Below are 25,179 nucleotides of genomic sequence, written 5' to 3'. Positions count from 1 at the left end.
GCCATTTTTATTCACCACAGTACTGGAAATCCTAGCCACAGCAAACAGATAAGAAAAACAGAAGGCATCCAAATTTGTAAGGAAGAAGTAAAACTGTATTTGAAGATACATGATGCTATATATACAGAACTGTGATTACTCCACTAAAAAACCATAGAACAAATGAATTCAGTGAAGCTACCAAATACAAAATTAATATACAGAAACCAGCTGCATTTTTATACACTAACAATGAACTAACAGAAAAAAGAATTAAGAAAACAATCCCATTTATAATTGCATCAAAAAGCTTAAACTATTTAGGAATAAATTTAACCAGAGGAGAAAAACCTGTATTCTGAAAACTTATAAGACAGTGATGAAAGAAATGAAGATGACATAAATGAAGGGACAGATAGTCCATGTTCATGGATAGGAAGAATTAATATTGACTAAATGTCTGTACTACCCCGATCAATCTACAATCCAATGTAATCCCTACCAAAATATTAATAGTAGTTTTCACGGAACTACAACAAATAGTTCTAAATTTGTATGGCACCACAAGAGCCCCCAAACAGCCAATTCAACCTTGAGAAAGAAGAATAAAGCTAAGAGAGCACAATCCTAGACTTCAAACTATACTACAAAGCTAACGTAATCTAACAATATGGTACCAGCACAAACTGGACACATATATCAATGGAACAGAATAGAGACCAGAAATAAACTCATGCTTATATTGTCAATTATCTGTGACAAAGGTAGCATGAATATACAAAGGGGAAAATACAGTATCTTCAATAAATGGTATTTGAAAACCTGGATGATTACGTGCCAAAAAAGAAAAAAAGAAACTAGACCACTTTTTTATACCATACACACACACACACACACACACACACACACACACACACACAATTTTAAATGGATTAAAATCTAACTGTAAGAACCAAAGCCAAAGAAATCCTACAGAAAAAAACATAGGCAGTAAAATCTTGGAGAGCAGCCTTAGCAATATTTTTCTGGATCTGTCTCCTTAGGCAAAGGAATTATAAACAAAAGTAAATATTCGGACCACATCAAATTATAAAATTTTTGTACAGTGAAAGAAACTATCAACAAGACAAAAAGGCAACCTACTGAATGGAAGAAGTTATTTGCAAATGATTATTCACTAAGGGGTTATTATCCAAAATACAGAAAGAACTCAACACCAAAACAACAATAATAGCAACAAAACAATCTGGATAAAAAATGGGCAGAGGACTTGAACAAACATTTTTCTAAAGAAGACATACAGATGGCCAACAGACACATGAAAATATGCTCAACATTGCTAACTATCAGGGAAATGCAAATCAAAACCACAATGAGACATCACCTCACACCTGTTAGAATTGCTAGTTTTAAAAAGACAAGAAATAACACCTGAAACTAATGTAACCTTGTGTGTCAGCTATGCTCAAATTTAAAGAAAGAAAGAACAAGTGCTGGAGAGGATGTGGAGAAAAGGGAACCCTCATGCTACTTCTGGGTATTTACCTAAAAGAAAAAGGAAACACTAATTCAAAACAATATCCGCCATGTTCAATGCAATATTATTTATAATAGCAAAGATGTGGAAGCCACCTAAGTGTCTATCAATAGATAAATGCTAAAGAAGTGGGGTGTGTGTGTGTGTGTATAAAATTGAATATTAGCCAAATAAAGAATTAGATCTTTCCATTTTGCAACAACATGGATGGACCTAGAGGGTATTAGGCTAAGTGAAAGGAGTCAGACAGAGAAAGACAAATACTATATGATTTGACTTATACGTGGAATACTAAAGAGAAAACAAATGTATAAACTAACAACAGAAAAGGACTCATAAATACAGAGAACAAACTGGTAGTTGCCTCAGGTGAGGAGTTGTGTAGATGGACAAAATAGGTGAAAGAGATAAAGAAGGACAAATTTCCAGTTATAAAATAACTCACAGGGATGAAAAGTTCAGTGTAAGGAATACAGTTAATAATATCGTAATACCTTTGTATGGTGACAGATGCTAAGTACACTTATCATTGTAAGCATTTCATAATGTATATAATTGCCAAATCACTATGTTGTACACTTGAATCTAATATAATATATACATCAAATATACTTCAATTAAAATTTTTAAAAATTGAAAAGAAGAAAATGTATTAAAGAATAAATCTTACTGGCAAAGCAATTATATACTAAGGGCCGTGGGTCAGCCATTTAAAAACTAGTATGAAAGTTGATCATTGAACTTTACATCAAAAACCAGGGATGTACTGTATGGTGACTAACATAATATAATAAAAAAATATTATTATAAAAAAAAGGAAAAAAAAAGTTCATCAGGCAAAATAGTAAAATCAATTATAACTACAAAATAAAGGTATAAAATATGACATCAAAAACAAGATGGGGGGATGTTGTATTTTCAGAATGTGTACAAACCTAAGCAACTATCAGCTTCAAGTACATGGACACACACACACACACACACACTGATAGTGTATACATACACATACAGGCTGATAGTGTGTATACACACACACACACACACACACACACACACACACACACACACGGTACTGAGAAACCAAAAACCTAGAACAGACATGCACAAAGTAAAGAGAAAGGAACCCATATATAACACTAAAGAAAACCATCAGACCACAAGGGAAGATACCAAAAGAAGAGAGAAAAAAAGAACTGCAAAAGCAACCAGAAACCAATCAACAAGATAGAAGTCCATACCCATCAATAATTAATTTAAATGTAAATGGACTAAGTGCTCTAATCAATAGACATAGGATAGCTGAATGGATAAAAAAAAATAAGACCCACCTATGTGCTGCCTACAAGAAACTCACTTCAGATCTAAAGACATACAGATTGAAAGTGAAGGGATGGAGCAATACTATCAGACAGAATAGACATTAAACAAAGTTTGTTAGAAAGCACACACACACACACACACACACACAATAATAATCAAGGAATCAGTCCAAGAAGAAGATATAATATTCATAAATATTTATATATCCAACATAGAAGCACCTATATGTAATAAGCAAATATTAACAAACCTAAGGGAGAAATTGATAGCAGTACAATTGATAAGAATACAGGAAGAGTAGGGGATTTTAATACACCACCTATATCAATGGAGACATCATCCAGACAGAAAAGCAGTAAGAAAACACTGACACATTAGACCAGATGGACTTAATTGAGAGTACAGAAAATCTAATCCAAAACAACACTCTTCAAGTGCACTTGGAAAATTCTACAGGATAAATCATATGTTAGGCCACAAAAGAAGCCTCAACAAATTCAAGAACAATGAAATTATATCAAGTATCTTTTCCACCACAACAGCATGAAACTAGAAAGCAATTACAGAAGAAAAGTGGAAGACACACAAACATGGAGACTAAACAACATGTTACTAAACAATCGATGGGTCAACAAAGAAATAAAAGGGGAAATTTAAAAATACCTGGAAACAAATGAAAATGGAGACACAACTTTCCAAAATCTATGGGACTCTCCCCCAAAGAAGTTCTAAGAGAAAATTTGCAGCAATACACGTCCACCTTAAGAAACAAACAAAATTCTGAAATAAACAATATAACTTCACAAATAAAGGAACTAGAAAAAAAGCAGAACATAGAGTTAGTAGAAGGAAGGAAATAATAAAGATCATAATGGAAATAAATGGAATAGAGGCTAAAAAAACTATAGACAAAATTAAAGAAACTAGGGTACCTGGGTATCTCAGTTGGTTAAGCATCTGCCTTCGGCTCAGGTCACAGTCTCAGGGTCCTGGGATCAAGCCCCTGTCAGGCTTGGGAGGGAGCCTGCTTCTCCTTTCCCTCTGCCCCTCTTCCCTCTCATGCTCTGTCTCTCAATCAATCGATCAATCAATCAATCTTAAAGAAAAAGGCTAAAGAAGCTAAAATCTGGTTCTTTGAAAAGATAAACAAAATTGATAAATCTCTGGCCAGACTCATCAAGAAAAAGGAGAGGTACCAAAATAAAATCAGAAATGAGAGAAGTTACAACTGACCACAAAAATACAAAGGATCATAAGAGTGTACTGTGAAGAATTATTCACCAACAAATTGAAAAACCTAGAAGAAATGGATAAATTCCTAGAAACATACAACATTCTGAGATTGATTCATGAAGATACAGAAAATTTAAATAGACCAATTTTAATGATGAATCAATAATTTAAAAACTCCCCCAAAATACCAGTACAGGACCAGGTGGCTTCACTGGTGAATTCTACCAAACATTAAAGAAGAGTTAGTACCTATCCTTCTCAAATCATTCAGAAAATTGAAGAGGAAGGAATAGTTCATTTTACAACCATTTTACAACACCAGCATTACCCTGAAACCAAACCAAAGTCACTACACACAAAAAAGAAAATTACAGACCAATATCCCTGATGAATATAGATTAAAAAATCCTCAACAAGATTTTAGCAAACTGAATTCAATAACACATTAAAAAGATCACTCACCACTCTCAACTGGGATTTATTACAGGGATGCAAGTTCAACATCCATAAATCAATGTGATACACCACATTAACAAAACAAAGGATAAAAATCACATGATTATCTCAATAGACGCAGATAAAGTATTTGACAAAACTCAACATCCCTTTAGGATAAAACTTACCAACAGAGTGGCTATGAAAGTAAGGTACCTCAACATAATAACAGACCATATATGACAAACTCACAGCTAACATCATACTCAATAGTAAAAAGCTGTAAACTTTTCCTTTAAGATCAGGAACAAGACAAAGATGCCCATTTTCACTTCTTTTTTATCCATCACAGTATTGGAACTTGTAGCCAGAGCAATAAGGCGAGAAAAAAAAAAAAGGCATCTAAATTGGAAAAGAGTAAAACTGTCATTATTTGCAGATGAGATACTCTATACACAAAACTCTAAAGACTCCACCAAAAAACACCTAGATCTAATTAATGAATTCAATCAAGTCACAAGATACAAAATTAACATACAGAAATTGGTTGCATTGGTTACTATACACTAATAATGAACTATCAGAAAGAAATTAAGAAAGCAATCCAATTTACAATGCATCAAAAAGAATAAAGTACTAGGAATAAATTTTATTGAGGAAGTAAAAAACTTGTACTCAGAAGACTATAAGACACTGCTGAAAGAAACTGAAGACAACACAAATTGAAGATATACTGTGCTCATGGGTTGGAAGAATTAATATTAGCAAAATGTCCGTACTACCTAAAGGTATCTACAGAATCAATACAACCCCAATCAAAATACCAATTTTTTTTCACAGAACTAGAACGAAGAATTCTAAAATTTATATGGAACCACGAAAGACCCTGAATATCCAAAACAATCTCGATAAAGAAAAACAAAGCTGGAGGTATCACAAGCCCAAATTTCGAACTATATTACAAAGCTATAGTAATCAAAACAGTATGATACTGGCCAAAAAAACAGATACATAGATCAATAGAACAGAACAGAGATCCCAGGTATCAATCCACACACCTATGGTCAATTAATCTATGGCAAATGAAGCAAAAATGTATGAGTGAAAAGACAGTGCCTTCAATAAATGGTATTGGGAAAACTGGGCCACCATCTTACACTATATAGAAAAATAAATTCAAAATGGATTAAAGACTTGAACGTAAGACCTGCAATCATAAAACTCTTACGAGAGGACACAGGCAGTAAGCTCTTTGACATCTATCTTAGTAATATTTTTTTGGACCAGTATCCTCAGGCAAGGGCAACAAAAGCTAAAGTAAACAAATGAGTTTACATCAAACTACAAAGATTTTGCATCGTGAAGGACACCGTCAACAAAATGAAACAGAACCTACTGAATGGAAGAAGATACTTGAAATTATACATCTAATAAGGTGTTGTATGCAAAATAGATAAAGAACTTACACAATTTATTATTTAAAAAAAAACCCAAACAACTGGATTAAAAAAACGGGCAAAGGACTTGAATAAACATTTTCCCAAAGAAGACATACAGATGGCTTAATACGTATGTGAAAAGATTCTCAACATCACTAATTATCAGGGAAATGCATATCAAAATTACAAATCAAAATCCCCTCCCACTTGTCAGATTGGCTATTATCAAAAAGACAGAACATCACAAGTATTGGCGAGGATGTGGAGAAAAGGGAACCCTCACACACTGTTAGTGGGAATGCAAACTGGTGCAGCTACTGTGGAAAACAGTATGAAAGTTCCTCAAAAATTTAAAAATTCAACTACTGTATGATCCAGCAATTCTACTGCTGTATATTTATCCAAAGAAAACAAAAACACCAATTTGAAGAAACATATGCACCCTTATATTCATTACAGCATTATTTACAATAACCAATATATGGAAGCCACCTAAATTTCCATCAATAGATGAATGGATACAGAATATGTGAGAGGTGTGTGTATGTCTGTGTGTGTGTGTATATACACACACATACAATAGAACATCGCTCAGCTGTAAAAACATGAAATGTTGCTATCTGTGGCGACATGGATCAAACTAGAGGGTATTATGCTAAGTGAAATAAGTCAGATGGAGAAAGACAAATACTGTATGATCTACTTATATGTAGAATCTACTAAAACAATCAAAACAAAACAGAAACTGACTTATACAAGCAGAGAAAGACAATTATCATATGGTTTCACTCATCTATGGAACATAAGTAGGAGGATCGGTAGGAGAAGAAAGGGATAAAGAAAGGGGGGTAATCAGAAGGGGGAATGAAGCATGAGATACTATGGACTCTGAGAAACAAACTGAGGGCTTCAGAGGGGAGGGGGGTTGGGGAATGGGATAGACTGGTGATGGGTAGTAAGGAGGGCACGTATTGCATGGTGCACTGGGTGTTATACGCAAGTAATGAATCATCGAACTTTACATAAAAAACCAGGGATGTATGGTGACTAACATAATAAAAAAATATTATTATAAAAAAAAAGAAACTGACTTATAGATACAGGAAACAAACTGTGAGTCACCTATGTGGGGAGGGACTGGCGGGGTGAGTGAAATAGGTGACGGGTATGAAGACATACAAACTTTCAGTTATAAGATAAGTCAGTCACAAGATATAATATTTAGCATAGAAAATATAGTTAATAGTATTGTAATAACTATGGTGACAGATGGTAACTACACTTATGAGATCATGTTGTAATGTATAAGAATACTGAATCGCTATGATGTACACTTGAAACCAACAGAATATTGTATGTCAATTACACTCCAACAATAATAATAATAACCAACAGGTGAATAACTGTTCTTCACAATCTCCTGAATGACCTGGCATTCAACAGCTGGGCTCTTTGGAGGTACAAAGCCAATGAATAACTTTTCCTAAAAATAACAATTCCCCAGAAAAGTAAATAGTTCATTTATGTTATCTAAGATCTTCGCTTGTGTGCAAAGGTAAATGTCATTCCCTGAAGAAAGGCAACTTCCAAAATGTTCCCACAGCAAATCATCATTCATTACAATTGTTGCTTTTTACACTCACCAGTGGTATTTAATGGTATTTACTGGTTATTCTGTTTGACATGCAAGATCTGAATGAGTCAGGACATCTCCAAAACAACTCAGTGTCCTTGAGAAAGTAAAATGCAAGATCCACCCCCCCCCCAGCCCTTATTTCTAAAAGGACTAAATGAGCCGGTCACTTTCTACATTAAGGTACATATTCTCTGCCACTTTTCCTCGTGCATTTCCATCTCTGGTTTCGCTAAAACATTATAGTTGCATGGAATCTTAAGAGCATCTCCTGTGAGAAGAAAAGTAGCAAACACTGCCTGAGGCTCTGATAGACAAGTATGAGAAGGGAATATATATTCTACAAACCAGGATTCATAGGAGCTTTTCCCATAAGATATAAAAACAATTACATGCAAAAATATATATATATATATACACACAATATATATACAAAATAGACACACAAATATATATGTATACAATTACACAAATTTATATATTACACATATACAAATATAAATATTTGTATACATACAAATATATGAATGTATACTATATATACAAATGTATACATACAAATACATACAATGTATACATACAAATAGATATATTTGTTCATGTATAATATATATTTGCATATAAATATATATATTTATGTATAATATATAAATTTGTATATATACACATATATATGTATTTATATACATACGTGTGTATGTATATATAGATATAGATATAGATATAAATAGATAGATAGATAGATAATCTGTGTGTATACACAAACAACAGGGAGAAAGTACCAGAGGAAGCTTGACCACATCACGCTCCTCGAGAACTGGTATTAAGTGTATTTAGCAGTTTGATACAAGCCTCACAATATTTCAAGAGAAGTGGTGAGATCACGCACCCCAGGATACACAGACAATTCGGAACGCAGACTATAAGCACCTGACAGAGCTCCTCGCTTTGCCTTCTGGTAACGTAGCGACAGATATTTATGATCTCTAGGAGGAAACTTCTGGGAGGAAATCTCTCTGACTCATTATCAGAAATTTCAAACTCTTTCTTGCCGCAGAAAATTGAGCCTACCTTCTCTTAAATAGCTTATTATCCCGTCATTCCTTCCTGCTTTCTCTGCGAGCCACGCACACCTCCCCTGCCCAAGACCCTTCCCACCTACTTCTACTCCAATTTCTAGTTTCTCTCAGCTCTGGGACGAAGAGTCTGCATTCGGTGATTTAGTGTCACCGCTGTTAGAAGGATCACTCCTGCCCCTTTCGTATTGTTGCACGACATTCCTGATGTAAGTCACTATTATTATATATTTCCGTATCCTCCATGGTGCTTTGGATACTATATATGATTACTAAGTGCTTTTTTAAAAAAAAAAATCATCTGGTTTCTCTTTCTTTTATCTAAGTATATTTATGCATTTATTCTTTCATTAAACATTTGTTGAGAATCTCCTGGGAGCTGGGCAAGTCGTGATGGAAGGCCTAGTTGCCGTCTACATTTTCTGACTGATTCGCACAGTTCCCAAACACTTCTGTGACTGGGGCAGCTCAGAGGCCCCCTGTCACTCGTATTGACATTAAGATAGAACATTCTAGTGCAGGCTTGAAACAGAACAACAGAAGAAAGCGTTCATGCTCCTTGGTTGTCCAAGCAGAAGGCTTACCTTGGTCTGGAACGTACAGAACATGTGTGTTAAGAAGGGATGCTCCCAGGCCAAGGAGAGAACTCTCTTCTCCACCATCGTGCACTCGACATCATCGTCCATCAAAACCACGTCTTTCTTTAAGGCTTTTATGGCGAAAAATTGATTGGTTTTCTTGAACTCTGCTAGGAAGACCTAGAAGGAAGAGTAAGAAGAAACTTTATTTTAGAATTTGATCTCACACTCATTAAAGAAGAGACAAAGTCCTGAGAGAGATCTGTGTTGGGTGAGAAAAGAGGATTTCTTCTCCAATCCCCCTCTATCCCCTCTATAGAGACAAAATAGAGCACTGCACTGATTTTCGGATATTACCTAGTAGTTTTATGCTTGTTTTGTACCTTTCGAAGGGTTCCACAAAACTACTGTACAATTAGATGGGTTATTCTCAGTCCCTGAAAACTTCTGTTTAAAAAACTATGACCCGTCTGCCCTGGGACCCGAGTAAAGGTTTAATATAAATTCCCAGAGACCAAATGCGTACCGAAGGGAGCAAGAGCGAGTAGCAGAGAGGAGAATTGGATCACACTTGAAACATCAGTGCACATGAGCATAAAACTTAGTTCTGAGTTTTACCCAGTTTTTCAAGGTGAAAAAAGAATATAGGGGAATAGAGGTTTCTTTATATGCTTAACGAGTGTGCACCATTTCATCCGATGGCATAGATGCTAATGACATATTTAGGACCACTATGTGTCACATACTCTGCTATACTTTATATGTGCTAATTCCTAGCTCAGAACTCTCCGCAAGACAGACAGCAACAAAACAACAACAACAACAACAAAAACTGGGTTTAAAGAGTAACTCTGGGAAACAAACTGAGGGCCTCAGAGGGGAGGGGGGTGGGGGAATGGGATAGACCGGTGATGGGTAGTGAGGAGGGCACGTATTGCATGGTGCACTGGGTGTTATACACAACTAATGAATCATGGAACTTTACATCAAAAACTAGGGATGTACTGTATGGTGGCTAATATAACAAAATAAAAATTATAAAAAAAATAAAAAATAAAGAATATGCATGAAAAATTTTTTTAAAAAAGCACCCAAAAAAATAAAATAAAGAGTAACTTCACTTGCTCAAATTCATGGAGCTACTCAGCAGAAAAAAAAAAAATCTAATTCCAAATTTACTTTTTCTACTTGATTTCGTGAATCTTATATGAAAGGACACCAGATGGCATATAATGGAGAGTTTCTACAACTTTTGCTTTTGCAAATGATGCAGCAACAGACGACTGGCAGTTGTGAGGACATGGCATTTGGACACAGAAAACTCCAGCTTGGGTCTCTCTTCACAGAGCTTTACTAGCTGTGGGAATGTGGGCAAACCAATTAACCTCTCTGGGCTTCAGTTTCCCAATGTGTAAAAGAGAGAATTGGCATGACATTCTCCAACTTGCAGGACCATTGTGAAAATCAAATGAATACCACGTGGGAAAGTGATTTGGAAACTCCAAACTGCTCTCTAAATGACAGTTATTAAGAATACTTGTCATTTGGGGGCGCCTGGGTGGCACAGCGGTTAAGCGTCTGCCTTCGGCTCAGGGCGTGATCCCGGCGTTATGGGATCGAGCCCCACATCAGGCTCCTCCGCTGTGAGCCTGCTTCTTCCTCTCCCACTCCCCCTGCTTGTGTTCCCTCTCTCGCTGGCTGTCTCTATCTCTGTCAAATAAATAAATAAAATCTTAAAAAAAAAAAAAAAGAATACTTGTCATTTGTTTCTTGACTTTTAGGGAATGTCAAAGTCAATGACACCAAACCAGTACTGAAAATGCGTGTGACCGTATTTAAAATAATATGGCACAGACATACGGCTTTGGGGTGGCTGGCTTGATAGAGGGCATAGAACTGATATGAGAATGCAGGTAAATGGATGATGTGCATATCCCCACAAAACAATGCTATTTTTTTTTTTCTGGACCTCAAAGTAAATTGAGAATAAGAATACAGAGGCTACCATTTTGGTGAGATCCTATGTCCTATCTAGAGCCAAAAGAAAGAAGAAAAAGCAGCTTTGGAGTATTCCCAGTGTTGTAAGAAAGGGAAATATGTCCATCCCATTTTGCTTTGGTGCTTTGTCCTCCTCTCTTTGGGTCCCATGGTTCAGTCTTCTCAGTCTGTAGGGACTCAGGGTCCTGATAGCAAGGGGCACACTGCTTTGGACAAAGAACAGGGGATGCCTGAGGCTCTCAGTTGTCCCTTGGGATATTTTACTAAGGCTTGTAGGTTTAACGTAATGTCTTTCTTCTTAACCTTGTTCAAATATAGAAACCCACATGGGAACAAAGAAAGATAAACATTTCATTAACAATTAAAAGTGCTCTTTTGGTAATTGTTTCTTTCAATAAAACATCCCCAAACCAGCCATAAACTAAGAAGCTGAAAAGGCAATTTCCATCTCTATAATGGGCTTTCAATTTTTGGTAACAGGTTATATAATTGCACATTAATTGAGGCTAAATTATAATGAAGACTAGCTATAAAATTGCCTATTAACAGATTAACACCAAATGAGCCTGCTGTGTTTCATATTATTGTGGAAATGAACTAAAAGAATTAATGGATATCAGCTAGTTGGCAGGGCAGAACAGAGTTTGCCAAAAGCAATGCACTGGTGTTTAAATCCAAACCCATTTTGTAGCATGATGTCATTCAGCTGTGGTGATGCTCGGTTGCATTATAGTTTATTATTAAATAAACCGGGTGAGTTTCCAGCCAAAGTCCGGTGAGCAGGTGTGGAGCATAATGCTAGCTTTGGATGCACTAATTTACAGAATAGCAGTCTCTGGCTAAAATTTTCTAGGAGTTTCATCCAAGAATAAAACAACTGAGAGTGGCATTAATATAGTAGATATCCTTAATATCTAGAATAATCTCAAGGCTCATGTTCCACGGCATCCCTCCCTACATTCACTAGCTTGAAAATTTTTTTCTGTCACTGATACTTGCTCGTTAAATTGTTTCATCTCCCTCCTTTTCCTCTTGTCCTTTGTGACTGACAGAGACAGCCCATAACTTGAGTGTGCGGCAGGAAGGATCTAGACGAGGGACTTTCCCCGTGAAACTTTTCTCATGACTCTCAAGCTACAGCTTTGTTATGAACTGAATTGTGTCCCCTCTGAAAAATTTACATGCTGGAGTCCTAAACCCCAGGACCTCACAACGTGACTGTATTTGGAGGCAGGGTCTTTACAGAGGTAATCAAGTTAAAATAAGTTCATTAGGGTGGGCTCCAATCCGGCATGACTAGTGTCCTTATAAGAAGAGGAGAATGGACACAGATACACACAGAGTGGAGATGTGAAGACACAGGGAGAAGATGGCCACTTACAAGCCAAAGAGAGAGACTTCGGAAGAAAAAACCCTACCGACACTTAGGTCTTAGACTTCCAGCCTCCAGAATGGTAAGAAAATAAACTCCTGTTTGAATCACTCAATCTGTGATACTTTGTTACATTTGTCCTAGCAAACTAATACAAGACTGAGGACATTTGATAGAGAAAAAAAAATTGCATTCAAAGTAAAGTAACGCTTCAAGTTTGAGAAGAGAGCAAAAGAGAAATGACCACCAAAAAACCTGTAAGAAACAGAAACTGGCTGAGGCAGGTTCTCATTGCTTTGATGTCCAAATACACCAAACTCATGATTGTGTGGGACGCACATCTTTGAAGCAAAACAGCTTGGGAACAATGATTCCCAGGAAGCAGAGGCCACTACTTTCTAGAGTTCCTGGGTTTCCTTTTTATTCAGACCCCTCTCTACCCTGTCAAAAAGTGCCCAGGAATGTTCTCTCCACACCCACAACCAATTCTGGTCCCAAGAGTTCAGGAGCTTTGCTTTTCAATTTCTCTAAGTTGGTCTGTGGAATTCTATAGTATAGTATCATACCTTGCCGAAACTTCCTTTCCCCAACATTTTGTGCAAGATAAAATCCTCGATTTTTAGTTTCATATGTACAGATGGTCTTTCTATGTTCGGTTCACGTTCTGGATGATGGCACATTTTCTCCATCTCATCCAAGGGAGACTCCCAGGAGATTCCCTGAGGCTCTGAAAACAGCAAGCTAGTGGTTAAAAGTAAACAAGAAACAGTGGAGGACCATTCTAGTTATCCGGAGAGAACACTTTCCCTTCCACTTCCCACTCTGAGGCTCCATTCACAAAAATGGGAAGAAAGATCCCCTGTGAGCCTGGCATTTGGGGCATGAACTCTATCTCTTATCTACCCAACAAACTGGGAAAAATTTCATATTAAGAAACATATTTGAACTAGCAAATGATCATATATGCAAAGCAAAGGAGCACTTTAAATCATGTCAAATCATGGAACATAGATTTTCACCAAATTTGAGGATAAATGGTTCTCAGCTATTTACGTGGCTCACGAGCACAGTGGAATCACGTGATGTCGCATGTGAGGGACGAGGAAGCGGAAAGCGGACTGATGGAGATCTGAATTGCATCATCCCTCACTGTATTCAAGTCAGCCAATTCGTTCCTCACCCAATGCCAGAGGAAGTGCAGAAAACTTTTTTAGAAACTTTCTCCCACCCCCCCTTATAATACTTCTTCTCTTTTTTATTGAAATATATTTGACACATCATATTGTGTTAATTTAAGGTGTATGACACGTTGACTTGATACATTTATATATTGTGATATGACTGCCATTTTACAACAGGACCTTTATCACATCACATAATTTTGTTTCATCTTTGTGGAAGGAATAATGACATTTCTCTCACATTCAATCTCCAGATTTACCTTTTATCTTCTCCCTCAGTCCAAGAAAATAAATACAGGTATCCCCCATGTTCTGAAAGTTCGCTTTTCCACTTCGCTTTTATGAAAGATCTACATGACTACCTGTTTTTGCTAACCGAAAAAAAAAATCTGGAGAGGATTTTCTTTTACAGAAAAAAGAAAAGTGCAAATACTATTCAGCATTGGTTTTGAAGCAAGCCAGCAGAGGCAGCGCCCCTGAGCTCTCGGCAGCTCAGCATCCAGCATCCAGAGCTCTGAACTGTGTGAGCATCTGTGCTAGATGTCGAATATTCTAGCAACACGTGTTCTAAGCTATTAGAAAAGCTTGAGGTGATTTCTTGGGTCTGGGAATACTCAAAAATTGTTCTATATAAATTAACAGTAATTGCTTCTTTGCTCTATGCCATTGGGGCCTACAAAAGATTTCACGGGGCCTCATGGGGAAGATGGCGGAGAAGGAGGAGCCTGAGCTCACCTCACTCCATGAGCACAACCAGGTAACAGCTACATTTAGGCACTAACACTGAAAATGACCTGAAGACTGGCAGAACAGACCTTCCACAGTGGATTACAGACAGGAAGCCACATTTAAAAAGCTAGGAGGAGTAGAGAGGCAGTTGGGAACAAACCCCTGTGAGACTAGCCACAAATGGGAGGGACACCACAAGCACAGAGAAGCCAGAGGATCATTTGTCGCCCCTGGCATGGGGGCCTGCACTGGGAAGACAAATCTCAATAATATTTGGCTCTGAAAACCAGTGGGGCTTAAAATTGGGAGCTCTAAAAATCAGCAGCCTTAACTCTGGGGACAGCAGGAGGGTGACAGGAAGCCGAGTCCCTACGATACAGAATGTAAAGAACCACCATGACAACTTGGCCCAAGATGGCACGGAAGCAGCAGTTTAAAAAAATGCCTGGGGTATACGTGAAGGAGATCTATGGATTAATCTTAGAACGTGTGCTGGAGGGTCAGGGATCTTCAGGGGATTTTTCTGGGAACAAAACTGTTGGTGGGCACTGTTTCTCTTCCCCTTCCCAAGCCTAGATGGCCAGCCGGTTGTGAGAGCCAGCTACCTTGCTAGCACCACCTGCCCTGCCACAGCCATCACCGTGGACCTGCCCCATTCAACCTGCCCACTTGAGCAGACATCTCTCCAGAGCAGTTCTTGCCCCACCACACCCCACAGGAAATGCCCATAGGGACCAGTACCATTCCGAAGTGACTCCCCATCTGGGGAGTAGGGGAGATAACTTCACACACCAGTGCACCCCTCTTTCCAACAACTCAGTCTCAGCTCGCTGTGCAGGGAGCAATCCCTGCCCCTCAGGGTACCAGCAGCTGTGGCAGAAAGGCTAACTCTAGATAGGCTGACTGCTGGCCCCGTCCACCAACAACCCCACAGTGGCTTCAGACAGGCCTCTCAACAGCTTGGGGAAGAAACCCTGCCCTGAGCACCCACAGCAGGCAAAGTGGGTCCGTGCAGCCTGCTGGACTGAAGGTAATTATGGTTCAGCCTCCCCAGTAGGGTACATGCAGCCCACCCAGGGATAACTCTAGAGCTCCTGATTCTGATGACCAGGGCATCGCACTTCATGACACCACAAGACTTCTTCTCATCAAGGCCACTACTTTCAAGACCAGGAGATGTAGTGAATTACCTAATACACAGTAGCAAACACAGATAGACAAAATGAGACTGATATCTCAAATGAAAGAACAAGACAAAATCACAGTGAAAGAGCAAAATGAAATGGAGATAATCAATTTTCTTGATAAAGAATTCAAAATAGTCGTCATAAAGACATACCCCGGACTTGAGAAAACAGTGGATGATCTCAGTGAGAACTTCATCAAAGAGAGAGAAAATATAAAAAAAGAACCAGTCAGAGCTGAAGAATACAGTAACTGAAATAAAAATACACTAGAGGGAATCAACAGGAGGTTAGAGAATGCAGAAAAACGGATCGGCAATCTGAAAGGGAGCGTAATGGAAAGCAACCAAGCGGAACAGCGAAAAGAAAAAAGAATAATAAAAAACAAGAATAAGTCAGGGAACTCAGCAACACCATCAAGCATAATAACATTCGCATTGTAGGGATCCCAGAAGGAGGAGAGAGAAAGGGGGACAGAACATTTATTTGAGGAAAGAATAGCTGAAAACTTCCTTAATCTGGGGAAAAAATAGGCATTCAAGCCCAGGAGGCACAGAGAGCCCCAAACAAGATGAACCCAAGGAGGTCCGCAACAAGACACATAATGATGAAAATGGCAAAAAGTAATGACAGAGAGATCTTAAAAGCAGCAAGAGAAAACAGGTACAAAAAGGGGAAACCCCATAAGGCTATGAGCTGATTTTTCAGCAGAAACTTTGCAGGCCAGAGAGAGTGGCATGGTATATTCAAAGGGTTAAAAGAAGAAAACCTGCAACCAAGAATAGTCTATCCAGCAAGGTTATCATTCAGAATAGAAGGAGAGATAGCAAGTTTCCCAGACAAACTAAAATTAAAGGAGTTCATCACCACTAAACCAGCTTTATAAGAAATGTTAAGGGAAATTCTTTAAGTGAAAAGAAAAGGCCATAATTAAAAGAAAAATGAAAGAAAAAAATTTCACTGGTAAAAGCAAAGATATATTAAAGGTAGTAGATTAATTACTTATAAAGCCAGTAGAGTGGTTAGAACACAGAAGTAGTAAAATCAATTACATCTACAAAAATTAGTCAAGGTAGTCACAAAATAAAAATATGTAAACTATGACATTATATACGTAAAATGTGGGGAGGAGTAAGAATTTAGTGTTTTTAGAATGTGTTTGAACTTAAGTGACCATCAACATAATACAGATGCTGTGCACAGAAGATGTTACATATGAACCCAACGGCAAACACAAACCAAAAAACACAAAAAATAAAAAGGAAGAAATCCAAGCATCACACTAAAGAAAGGCATCAAATCACAACAAAAGAGAGTAATGGAAGAAAGAAAAAAGAAAATAGAAAAAAACTACAAAAACAGCCAGAAAACAATTAACAAAATGGCTGTAAGTACACACCTATCAATAATTACCTTGAAGGTAAATGTACTAAACGCTCCAATCAAAAGTCGTAGGGTGGCCGAATGGATAAAAAAACAGGACCCATCTACATGCTGCCTACAAGAGACTCACTTCAGACCTAAAGACACACAGAGACCGAAAATGAAAGGCTGGGAAAACATATGCCATACAAACAGTAGCAAAAGAAAAAAACAAGAAAGCCAAAAAACCAAGGCTGGGGTAGCAACATTTATATCAGACAAAATAGACATTAACACAAAGACTGTATCAAGAGACAAAGAAGGGCACTAGGTAATGATAAAGGAATCAATCTAACAAGAGGACTTAAAATTGTGAATATTATGCACCCAACATTGGAGTACCAAATTATATAAAACCAATATTAACAGATGTAAAGGGAGACATGGACAGGAATACAATAATAGTAGGGGACTTTAATTCACCACGTTCATCAATGGATAAATATCCACACAGAAGAGCAATAAGGAAATGGTGGCTTTGAACAACATATTAGAGCAGATGCACGTAACAGATCTACACAGAACATTCCATCCCAAACAGCAGAATACACGTTCTTCTGACGTGCCCACGGGACATTCTCCCGAACACATCACATGTTAGGCCACAAAAAAGTGTCAATAAATTTAAGGAGACTGAAGTCATATCAAGCCTCCACTCTGGCCACAGTGGTATGACACTGGAAATCAATTACAAGAAAATAATCTGGAAAAAACATGAACACATAGAGCTAAAGGACATGCTCCTAAACAACAATGGATCACCAACTCAAAGAGGAAATCAGAAAATACATGGAGACAAATAAAAACAAAAAGTCAATGATCTAAATCTTTGGGCCACAGCAAAAGCAGTTCTAAGAGGGAACTTTATAGCAATCCAGGGCTACCTCAAGAAATAAGAAAAATCCCAAGTAAACCACCTAACCTTGCACCTAAAGGAGCTAGAAAAACAAAAACAAATAAAGCCCAAAGATAGTAGAAGGAAGGAAATAATAAAGATTAGAGAAAAAAATAAATGAATAGAGACTAAAGAGCAATAAAAAAGATCAATGAAACCAAGAGATGGTTCTTTGGAAAGGTAAACAAAATTGATAAAGCTTTAGTCACAATCAGCAAGAACAAAAGAAGATTCAAAATCAAATGAAGGAGAAAAACCACCTTCAGCACAGATGTACAAAGGATTATAAAAAAATATTACGAAAAATGGAATGCCATCAAATTGGACAATCTAGAAGAAATGGATAAATTCCTAGGTACTTATTCCAAAACTGAATCTTGAGGACGTACAAAATCTGAACAGACTGATTGATTCCTAGCTATCAAAGTGAATCAGTCATCAAAACTCCCAACAAAACTCCAGGACCCGACGGCTTTCCAGGGGAATTCTACTAAACACTTAAAGAAGAGTTAATGCCTATTCATCTCAAACTATTCTAAAAATACTAGAAGAAAAACTTCCAAATGCATTCAATGAGGCCAGGATTACCTTGATACCAAAAACCAGACAAAGATGCTACCGAACAAGAAAACTGGAGGCCGAGATCTCTGATTAACTTAGGTGCAAAAAGCTTCAAAAAATATTAGCAAACTGAATTCAGAAATACATTAAAAAAATCATTCACCACAATCAAGTGGCTTTTATTCCAAGGATGCAAGAGTAACTCAATATTTACAAAGCAATGGGACATACCGCACTAACAAGAGGAGAGAGAAAAACCACATGGTCATCTCAACAGATGCAGAGAAGCAGCTGACAAAATACGACGATCGCTCATGGTAAAAACTCTCAACAAAGTGGGTTTAGAGGGAACACGTCGACGTAATAAAGACCACAACCGACAAACCCACAGCTAACATCATACGCAATGATGAAGAGCTAAAAGCTTTTTCTCTGAAATCAGGACAAGATAAGGATGTCCACTCAAGCCACTTTAATTCCACACAGTACTGGAAGCCCTAGCTGCAGCCATCAGAAAAGAGAAAGGAATAAACACCATCCTAATTGATAAGGAAGAAATAAAACTGTCACTGTCTGCAAATGACATATTATATTTAGAAAACCCTAAAGACTTCACCAGAAAACTATTAGAACTAATGAAAGAAAAGACAAGAAATGCAAAATTAGTAGACAGAAATCTGGTGCATTTCTATAGACTGATAACAAAGTAGTGGAAAGAGAAATTAAGAAAACAACCCCATTTACAATTGCATCAAAAAGACTAAAATACTTAGGACTAAACTTAACCAAGGAGGTGAAACCTGTTCTCTGAAAACGATAAAACATTTATTGAAGGAATTGAAGATGACAAAAACAAGTGGAAAGATGTGCTGTGCTCGTGGATTGGAAGAATTAACATTGTTAACATGTCCATCCTACCCAAAGCAATCTACAGATTCAGTGTAATCCCTATGAATATACCAACAGCATTTTCCACAGAACTAGGACAAATAATATTAAAATTCGTACAGAATCACAAATGACCTTGAATAGCCAAAGCAGTCTTGAGGAAGAACAACAAAGCTGGAGGTATCACAATACCAGATTTTAAGATACACTACAAAGCTATAATAATCAAAACAGTTTGGTACGTGCACAAAAACAGACATACAGATCAGTGAAACAGAACAGAGGGTCCAGAAATAAACCCATACCTACATGGTCAATTAATTTGACAAAGCAGGTAAGAATATACAATGGGAAAAAAACAGTCTTTTCTTTTTTTTTTTCAAACAGTCCTTTCAACAAATGGTGTTAGGAAAACTGAACAGCTACGTGCAAGAGAACAAAACTGCACCTCTTTCGTACACCATACACAAAAATAAACTCACAGCAGATTAAGACCTAAGTGTGAGACCTGAAACCATAAAACTCCTAAACGAAGACACAGGCAGTAATCTCTTGGACATCGGTCTTAGCAACATGTTTATGGATATGTCTCCTGGGCAAGGGAAACAAAAGCAAAAATAAACTATTGGGACTACACCAAAATAAAAAACTTCTGCACAGCAAAGGAAACTGTAAACAAAACAAAAAGGCAACCTAGTGAATGGGAGAAGATGTTTGCAAAAGATATATCTGGTAAGAGTTAATTCTAAAATATATAAAAAAACTTATATAACTACACACACACACACACACACACACACACACACACACACAAATCTATTAAAAAACGGGTGGAAGACCTGAGCAGACACTTTTCCAAAGAAGACACACTGATGACCAACGGACACATGAAAAGATGTTGAACATCAGCAATCATCAGGGAAATGCAAATCAAAACCACAATGAGGTATCAGAATGGCTAGTATCAAAATGACAAGAAATAACAAGTGTTGGCAAGGATGTAGAGAAAAAGGAGCCCTTCTGCATTGGTGGTGGGAATGCAAACAGGTGTAGCCACTGCGGAAAACAATATGGAGGTTCCTCAAAAAGTTAAAAATAGAACTACCATATGATCTGGGATTTCCACTACTGGGTATTTACCTAAAGAAAATGAAAACACTGATTCAAAAAGACATATGTGTTCCTATGTTTATTGCAGCATTATTTACAATAGCCAACACACGGAAGCAATCCTAGCGTCCATCCATAGATGAACGCACGAAGAAGATGTGGTGTACATACAATGGAATATTACTCAGCCCCAAAAAGGAATGAGATCTCGCCATTATGACAACAGTGGATGTGGAGGGTATTATGGTAAATGAAACAAGTCAGGCAGAGAAAGACAAATACCATATGATTTCACTTATAGGTGGAATCTAAAAAACGAAACCGAACCAAACATTCTTAAATATAGAGAACTGGTAGTTGCCAAAGGAGAAGTGGGTGGGGAAAGCAGGTGAAACAAAGGGGATTAAGAGGTATAATCTTCCAGTTACAAGATAAATAAGTCACAGAGCTGAAAAGTACAGCATAGGGAATATAGTCAATAATATTGTGGTAACATTGTATGGTGACAGGTGAACATCAAGTAATATACAAAATTGTTGAATCAAGATGTTGTATACCTGAAAGTTAGCAATACTGTACATTAATTATACTTCAATTAAAAGAAAGGTTTCACAGAAATACTATACTTTAGGATAGTTGGGAAAACCTACATTTTATAACGTATGCTGAAATTATTCAGTTCCCAGATTCATGTGGGCCTATCCTCGCATGAATTACTTCCAGAAAGGAGGCTGGGTAAATTTCCATAATGATAAATGTTGAGGCCCCACTATTCTTCCTCTTTCTACGCTTAAATTTCCCAAAAAAAGTCTCCAAGGTGCAGAATAAGATGGTCTCCTGTGGCATCCCCACCACTGAGATTTATGGTAGATTTATTTTGCAAAACCTTATACGGCAACAGGAAGTAACACACTAAAATCCTAAGGAAACATTTGCGGTTCTTTACTCCAGACCTATCCCACTTCTCCCTGCCCCCACTTCCCACCCTCTTACAAAGGTTTCCTAACGGGGGCACATTTTGGTTTCACTTCCAAGAAGTAGAAGCCTCTTACCTATCAGACCAGGTAAATAGGGAATTTAAATGCAGAGGACTCAGGTTAAGGTTGACCGAGATTAATGACTGACAATGATTCCACTGAGGGTCAGGGTAGCTACCTTTTTTCCCAGGTGCTGGTACACACGGCAGCTTTGCTTCACCTTTTATGGAGCTCGGGAGACCAATTTCAACTGGGCCTTCTCTGAAGATGTGCTCAGAATCTCTTAAGCAGCGAGCCTAGATTATAAACCAAGAGTCAGACCACTCACGTCCCCACCCACTACTGCTGGGACAGCTCAGCCCACTGCCCTTGGGGACGAGATGCATTGAAGATTCCTAAATGCATTGGATAAGCAACATTCCGCTTTCCTTCAGCACTCTTGTAGGATCCCATGCCCTGCAAGAGTGCAGAGGTTGTATTTTATGCATGCAGAATACACTCACTTCCTTCATACTTTTCTGGGGGGCTAACTGGTTTCTCCTATGCTGTCTACAGCATTCAGGCACACATAAGAATAAAAGGTCAATGGATGGGAAAAGAGCTTACACAGGCAACACCAAGCCTTCAAGAGGGTTTGTTCTTGGATACGTAAATTCAACACGCCAGCGCTACTGCGTGTGAGTAAACGGCAAGGCCAAAGTTGCCCTGGACTCCGTGTTCTGTGCGTATTTTCGGGATGATTCTAGCAAATCTATAGGTATAAAGCTCGTAATGAATCCTCAGTCATTTTAATGAATTGTTTCTGCCCCTGCTCATTCCACAGAATTTAAGGTCTTACAAAGATCTATGCCGTTCCGATGCATGACACACATAAATATCTCGAAGTGGGGATATGCGCATGCGGATGAAACTCAGAGGCAGGACAGGTGCTAGGAAGACTCCAGGTTGTCCCACAGCTTAAAGGGCAAAAGGACCGGAGTAGTCCTTGCTGAGTGGAGATGGCAGGGACCCAACCTAAACCCCTCCTACCTGCTGGGTGCTCTCAATCATTGCCAGTGCCTCAGCCATCAGCTTCTGGTTTATGCCACAAAGGTTGGCCACCTTTGTCTGGCATCTGTGATGTACGTTCATGCCACATGCTGAAAAGGAGAGAGAGACGCTGAGCCAGGGCAACGGAACTCAGGGCGCGGACTTTGCACAGGACGGTTTTAGGTATGCGTATGTTGAGGAACAATTGGCAAATCCCTAGAGCCTTCTTCCCAGCAGCAGACACTGCATACACGTGAATTAGGGCCGTGCTTTCCTGATGCCACTACGCGTCCCCCTCCCCTTCCCAAGACTACCCGCACAGACCAGAGGTTCCTTGATGTGATGCTGGGGAGTGACTCCCACTGGCGGCAGAGCCAGAGCCTTGCTGGCGGGGGAGGAAGGCTGCTGTCAGTCTGCACTGACACTGTGCCCCTGCTAAGACAAGCATGAGGCTGGCTCTCTCTGGAGGAAACGTGCAAGGCTGGGATGCAAGGTGATTTACTCGCACTCCGGACTGGAGCCCAAGCATCCCCTTTCCCTCGTGGACTGCAAGAAGCTTCTCTCCCCTGTAGGTTGAAGCCCGGGGTGCAGCCTCAGCCCGCAGAGCTGACATGGAAATGGTGGGGGGTGGTCTGTGCTTAGGGGCGGGAGTGGGAGGACACAAAGTGGCCTGGAGACCTCAGCCTCACCAATGGCGGGGTTGGGCTCGTTCCACCAAATGATCTGTACGGACCTAGGATTCTGAGGGAGTATTTGCATTCATTAGTCCTGAAAATAGCACAGTAACGTCCACCCTCCACTCATGGCATCCCACGAGCCTTCTCGGACTGGGGTGTGTGTGCACCTGTGCCTCTGTATACAGACAACTAGAGTATATGAGACATCACCGTTACAATGAAAACCTCTAACTTAAGATTCCCGAACGCTGGCTGATAGAATTCTATTCTCAAGTCCTATATCATTCTATCAAGGCCTATTAACAGGGACTGCTAGAAGGCATTAGGCAGGAGAGGCTATAAAACCATGCACTTCACCCTCGCCTGCTTATTCAGCCATCTGTGTGCAAAGAACGTAGCACAGTGGACGGCATCAAATAGGTACTCAGCAAATACAGCGTCTACTGCATCGTCCGGTTACTTATTCCGATGAGATAAGTTTTAAAATATTCAAGTGACATGTTAGCAGGCTTCAGCCTTTAGTTTTAACTAGCTTAAAACTCAGGTAGTTCCTAATAAAACAAAATAAAATAGCATTTTCTGTGTGAGTATAAACCAGTACTCGTCCCAGCATATACGCGCTGATATGACCCAAATCCATTCTAAGTGCAACCTTCCACATATATCTAAAGTCTTTAGTAACGGTCCTGCTGCTGGGGGCCCACTGCCTTTCCGAATTTAGTGTGACTCGCACTGCGCTCGTTGATGCAGGCTGAACCCTGGGCTGCCCTCACTGCCTTTCCTTACTCGTTTCCACAAGCCAAAGGGAGGCAGCGAGCAAGGACTGAGCACGAGGGGTTGGAGGTTTCCACTTTGTTTTTTTAACATGGCCGCTGGACCTAAGGTTGTCTCGGACACGCTCGCGTGAGGGCAGGCCCCATTCCCACTCGGATAATGGCACAGGTCTCTGTTACTAACCTATTAGGTGATAACTTGATCTCTGTGAGTGCAAACAGCCCCTGTGGATGATGATTTTCATGGGAATTAAAGTGGAGAGAGAAAAGGACAGAGTCAAGACGAAGGGAGGCCCTAATTTAGGAAGGTGGCTTAGAAGAGAACAAGACAGAAAGAGCAGGGCCAAGGCAGAGGAACAGAGCCAGAAGAGTAGATTGGAAGGGGAGGAAAAGTCAAGGGCCTGGGGGGCAAGGACACGGTGATGTCTGCAGGTGTCCACCTTGAGAGCAGAGGGTGCTGGGGAGGAGAGGGAGGGGAGGAGAGGGGAGAGGAGAGGAGGGGTGAGAGGAGAGGGGCTGCCCGGCGTGCAGGAGGAGAGGGGAGAGAGGGAAAGAGAAAGGACCGGGGAGAAAGAATGTTAGGGGGATGGAACAGAGTAGACGTGTGGGCCGTGAAACAATGGCGAGGAACCCTCACGGAGTTCTAAGCTCAGAGGCATCGTCAGGCTGTTGGCACCTTTGGGCAGGTGGGGCCCTCGGGCTCCAGGGCAAAGGGACTTGCTCGGTGAGGGAGACCGGCGAGGACCCGGGGAACCATCAGAGGGGATCTGATTACTCACGCCTGCTTGTTCCGTTCTGAAATTACTTCTTGCCTATGAACTCCTAAAGGTAAAGATACTCCATAGAGTAGTACCAGGCCCACCTGTGTGCTCCCAAAGAGGTGTAGACAGCAAGGTGCACAGTCGTATTGCTGGAGGGATTATTGGGTGAATTTTCACTGCACATGGGTTTTGCCTTCAGTAATGGTTTCAAAACCTAACCCTCCCAGTCTCCACGAAGAGGCCACTCCAGACCCCACCAGACACATGAGCGCAATGGGGACGAGGAAGAGAAGGCTGCCGAAGGTGACCTTCACCTTGATCACTTTAAAGATAAGAATTGCAAAAGATTTAGCCAGTGGCATAAAACCAAATGGGGCGGCCAAATTTAATAA

At 39.3% G+C, this 25,179-nt stretch overlaps 1 protein-coding gene across 10 annotated transcripts in view; it reads right to left on the bottom strand.

The window, feature by feature from the left end:
* PRKCQ (protein kinase C theta) overlaps positions 1–25,179 on the bottom strand; it is a 169,236-nt gene that overhangs the window by 70,597 nt on the left and 73,460 nt on the right. For all 10 annotated transcript variants that reach the window (XM_026478723.4, XM_048219454.2, XM_057304676.1 and 7 more), the window contains 4 exons: positions 22,577–22,686; positions 21,726–21,843; positions 13,167–13,327; positions 9,237–9,410 (listed from right to left, as the gene is read on the bottom strand). In XM_026478723.4, the coding sequence (XP_026334508.1) occupies positions 9,237–9,410; positions 13,167–13,327; positions 21,726–21,843; positions 22,577–22,686 (563 nt within the window). The remainder of the gene's footprint in view (positions 1–9,236; positions 9,411–13,166; positions 13,328–21,725; positions 21,844–22,576; positions 22,687–25,179) is intronic.

The sequence above is a fragment of the Ursus arctos genome, unplaced genomic scaffold (genome assembly GCF_023065955.2).
Source record: "Ursus arctos isolate Adak ecotype North America unplaced genomic scaffold, UrsArc2.0 scaffold_30, whole genome shotgun sequence".
In the NCBI taxonomy this organism is placed as follows: domain Eukaryota; kingdom Metazoa; phylum Chordata; class Mammalia; order Carnivora; family Ursidae; genus Ursus; species Ursus arctos.
This window is presented reverse-complemented; position numbering and strand designations above follow the sequence as displayed.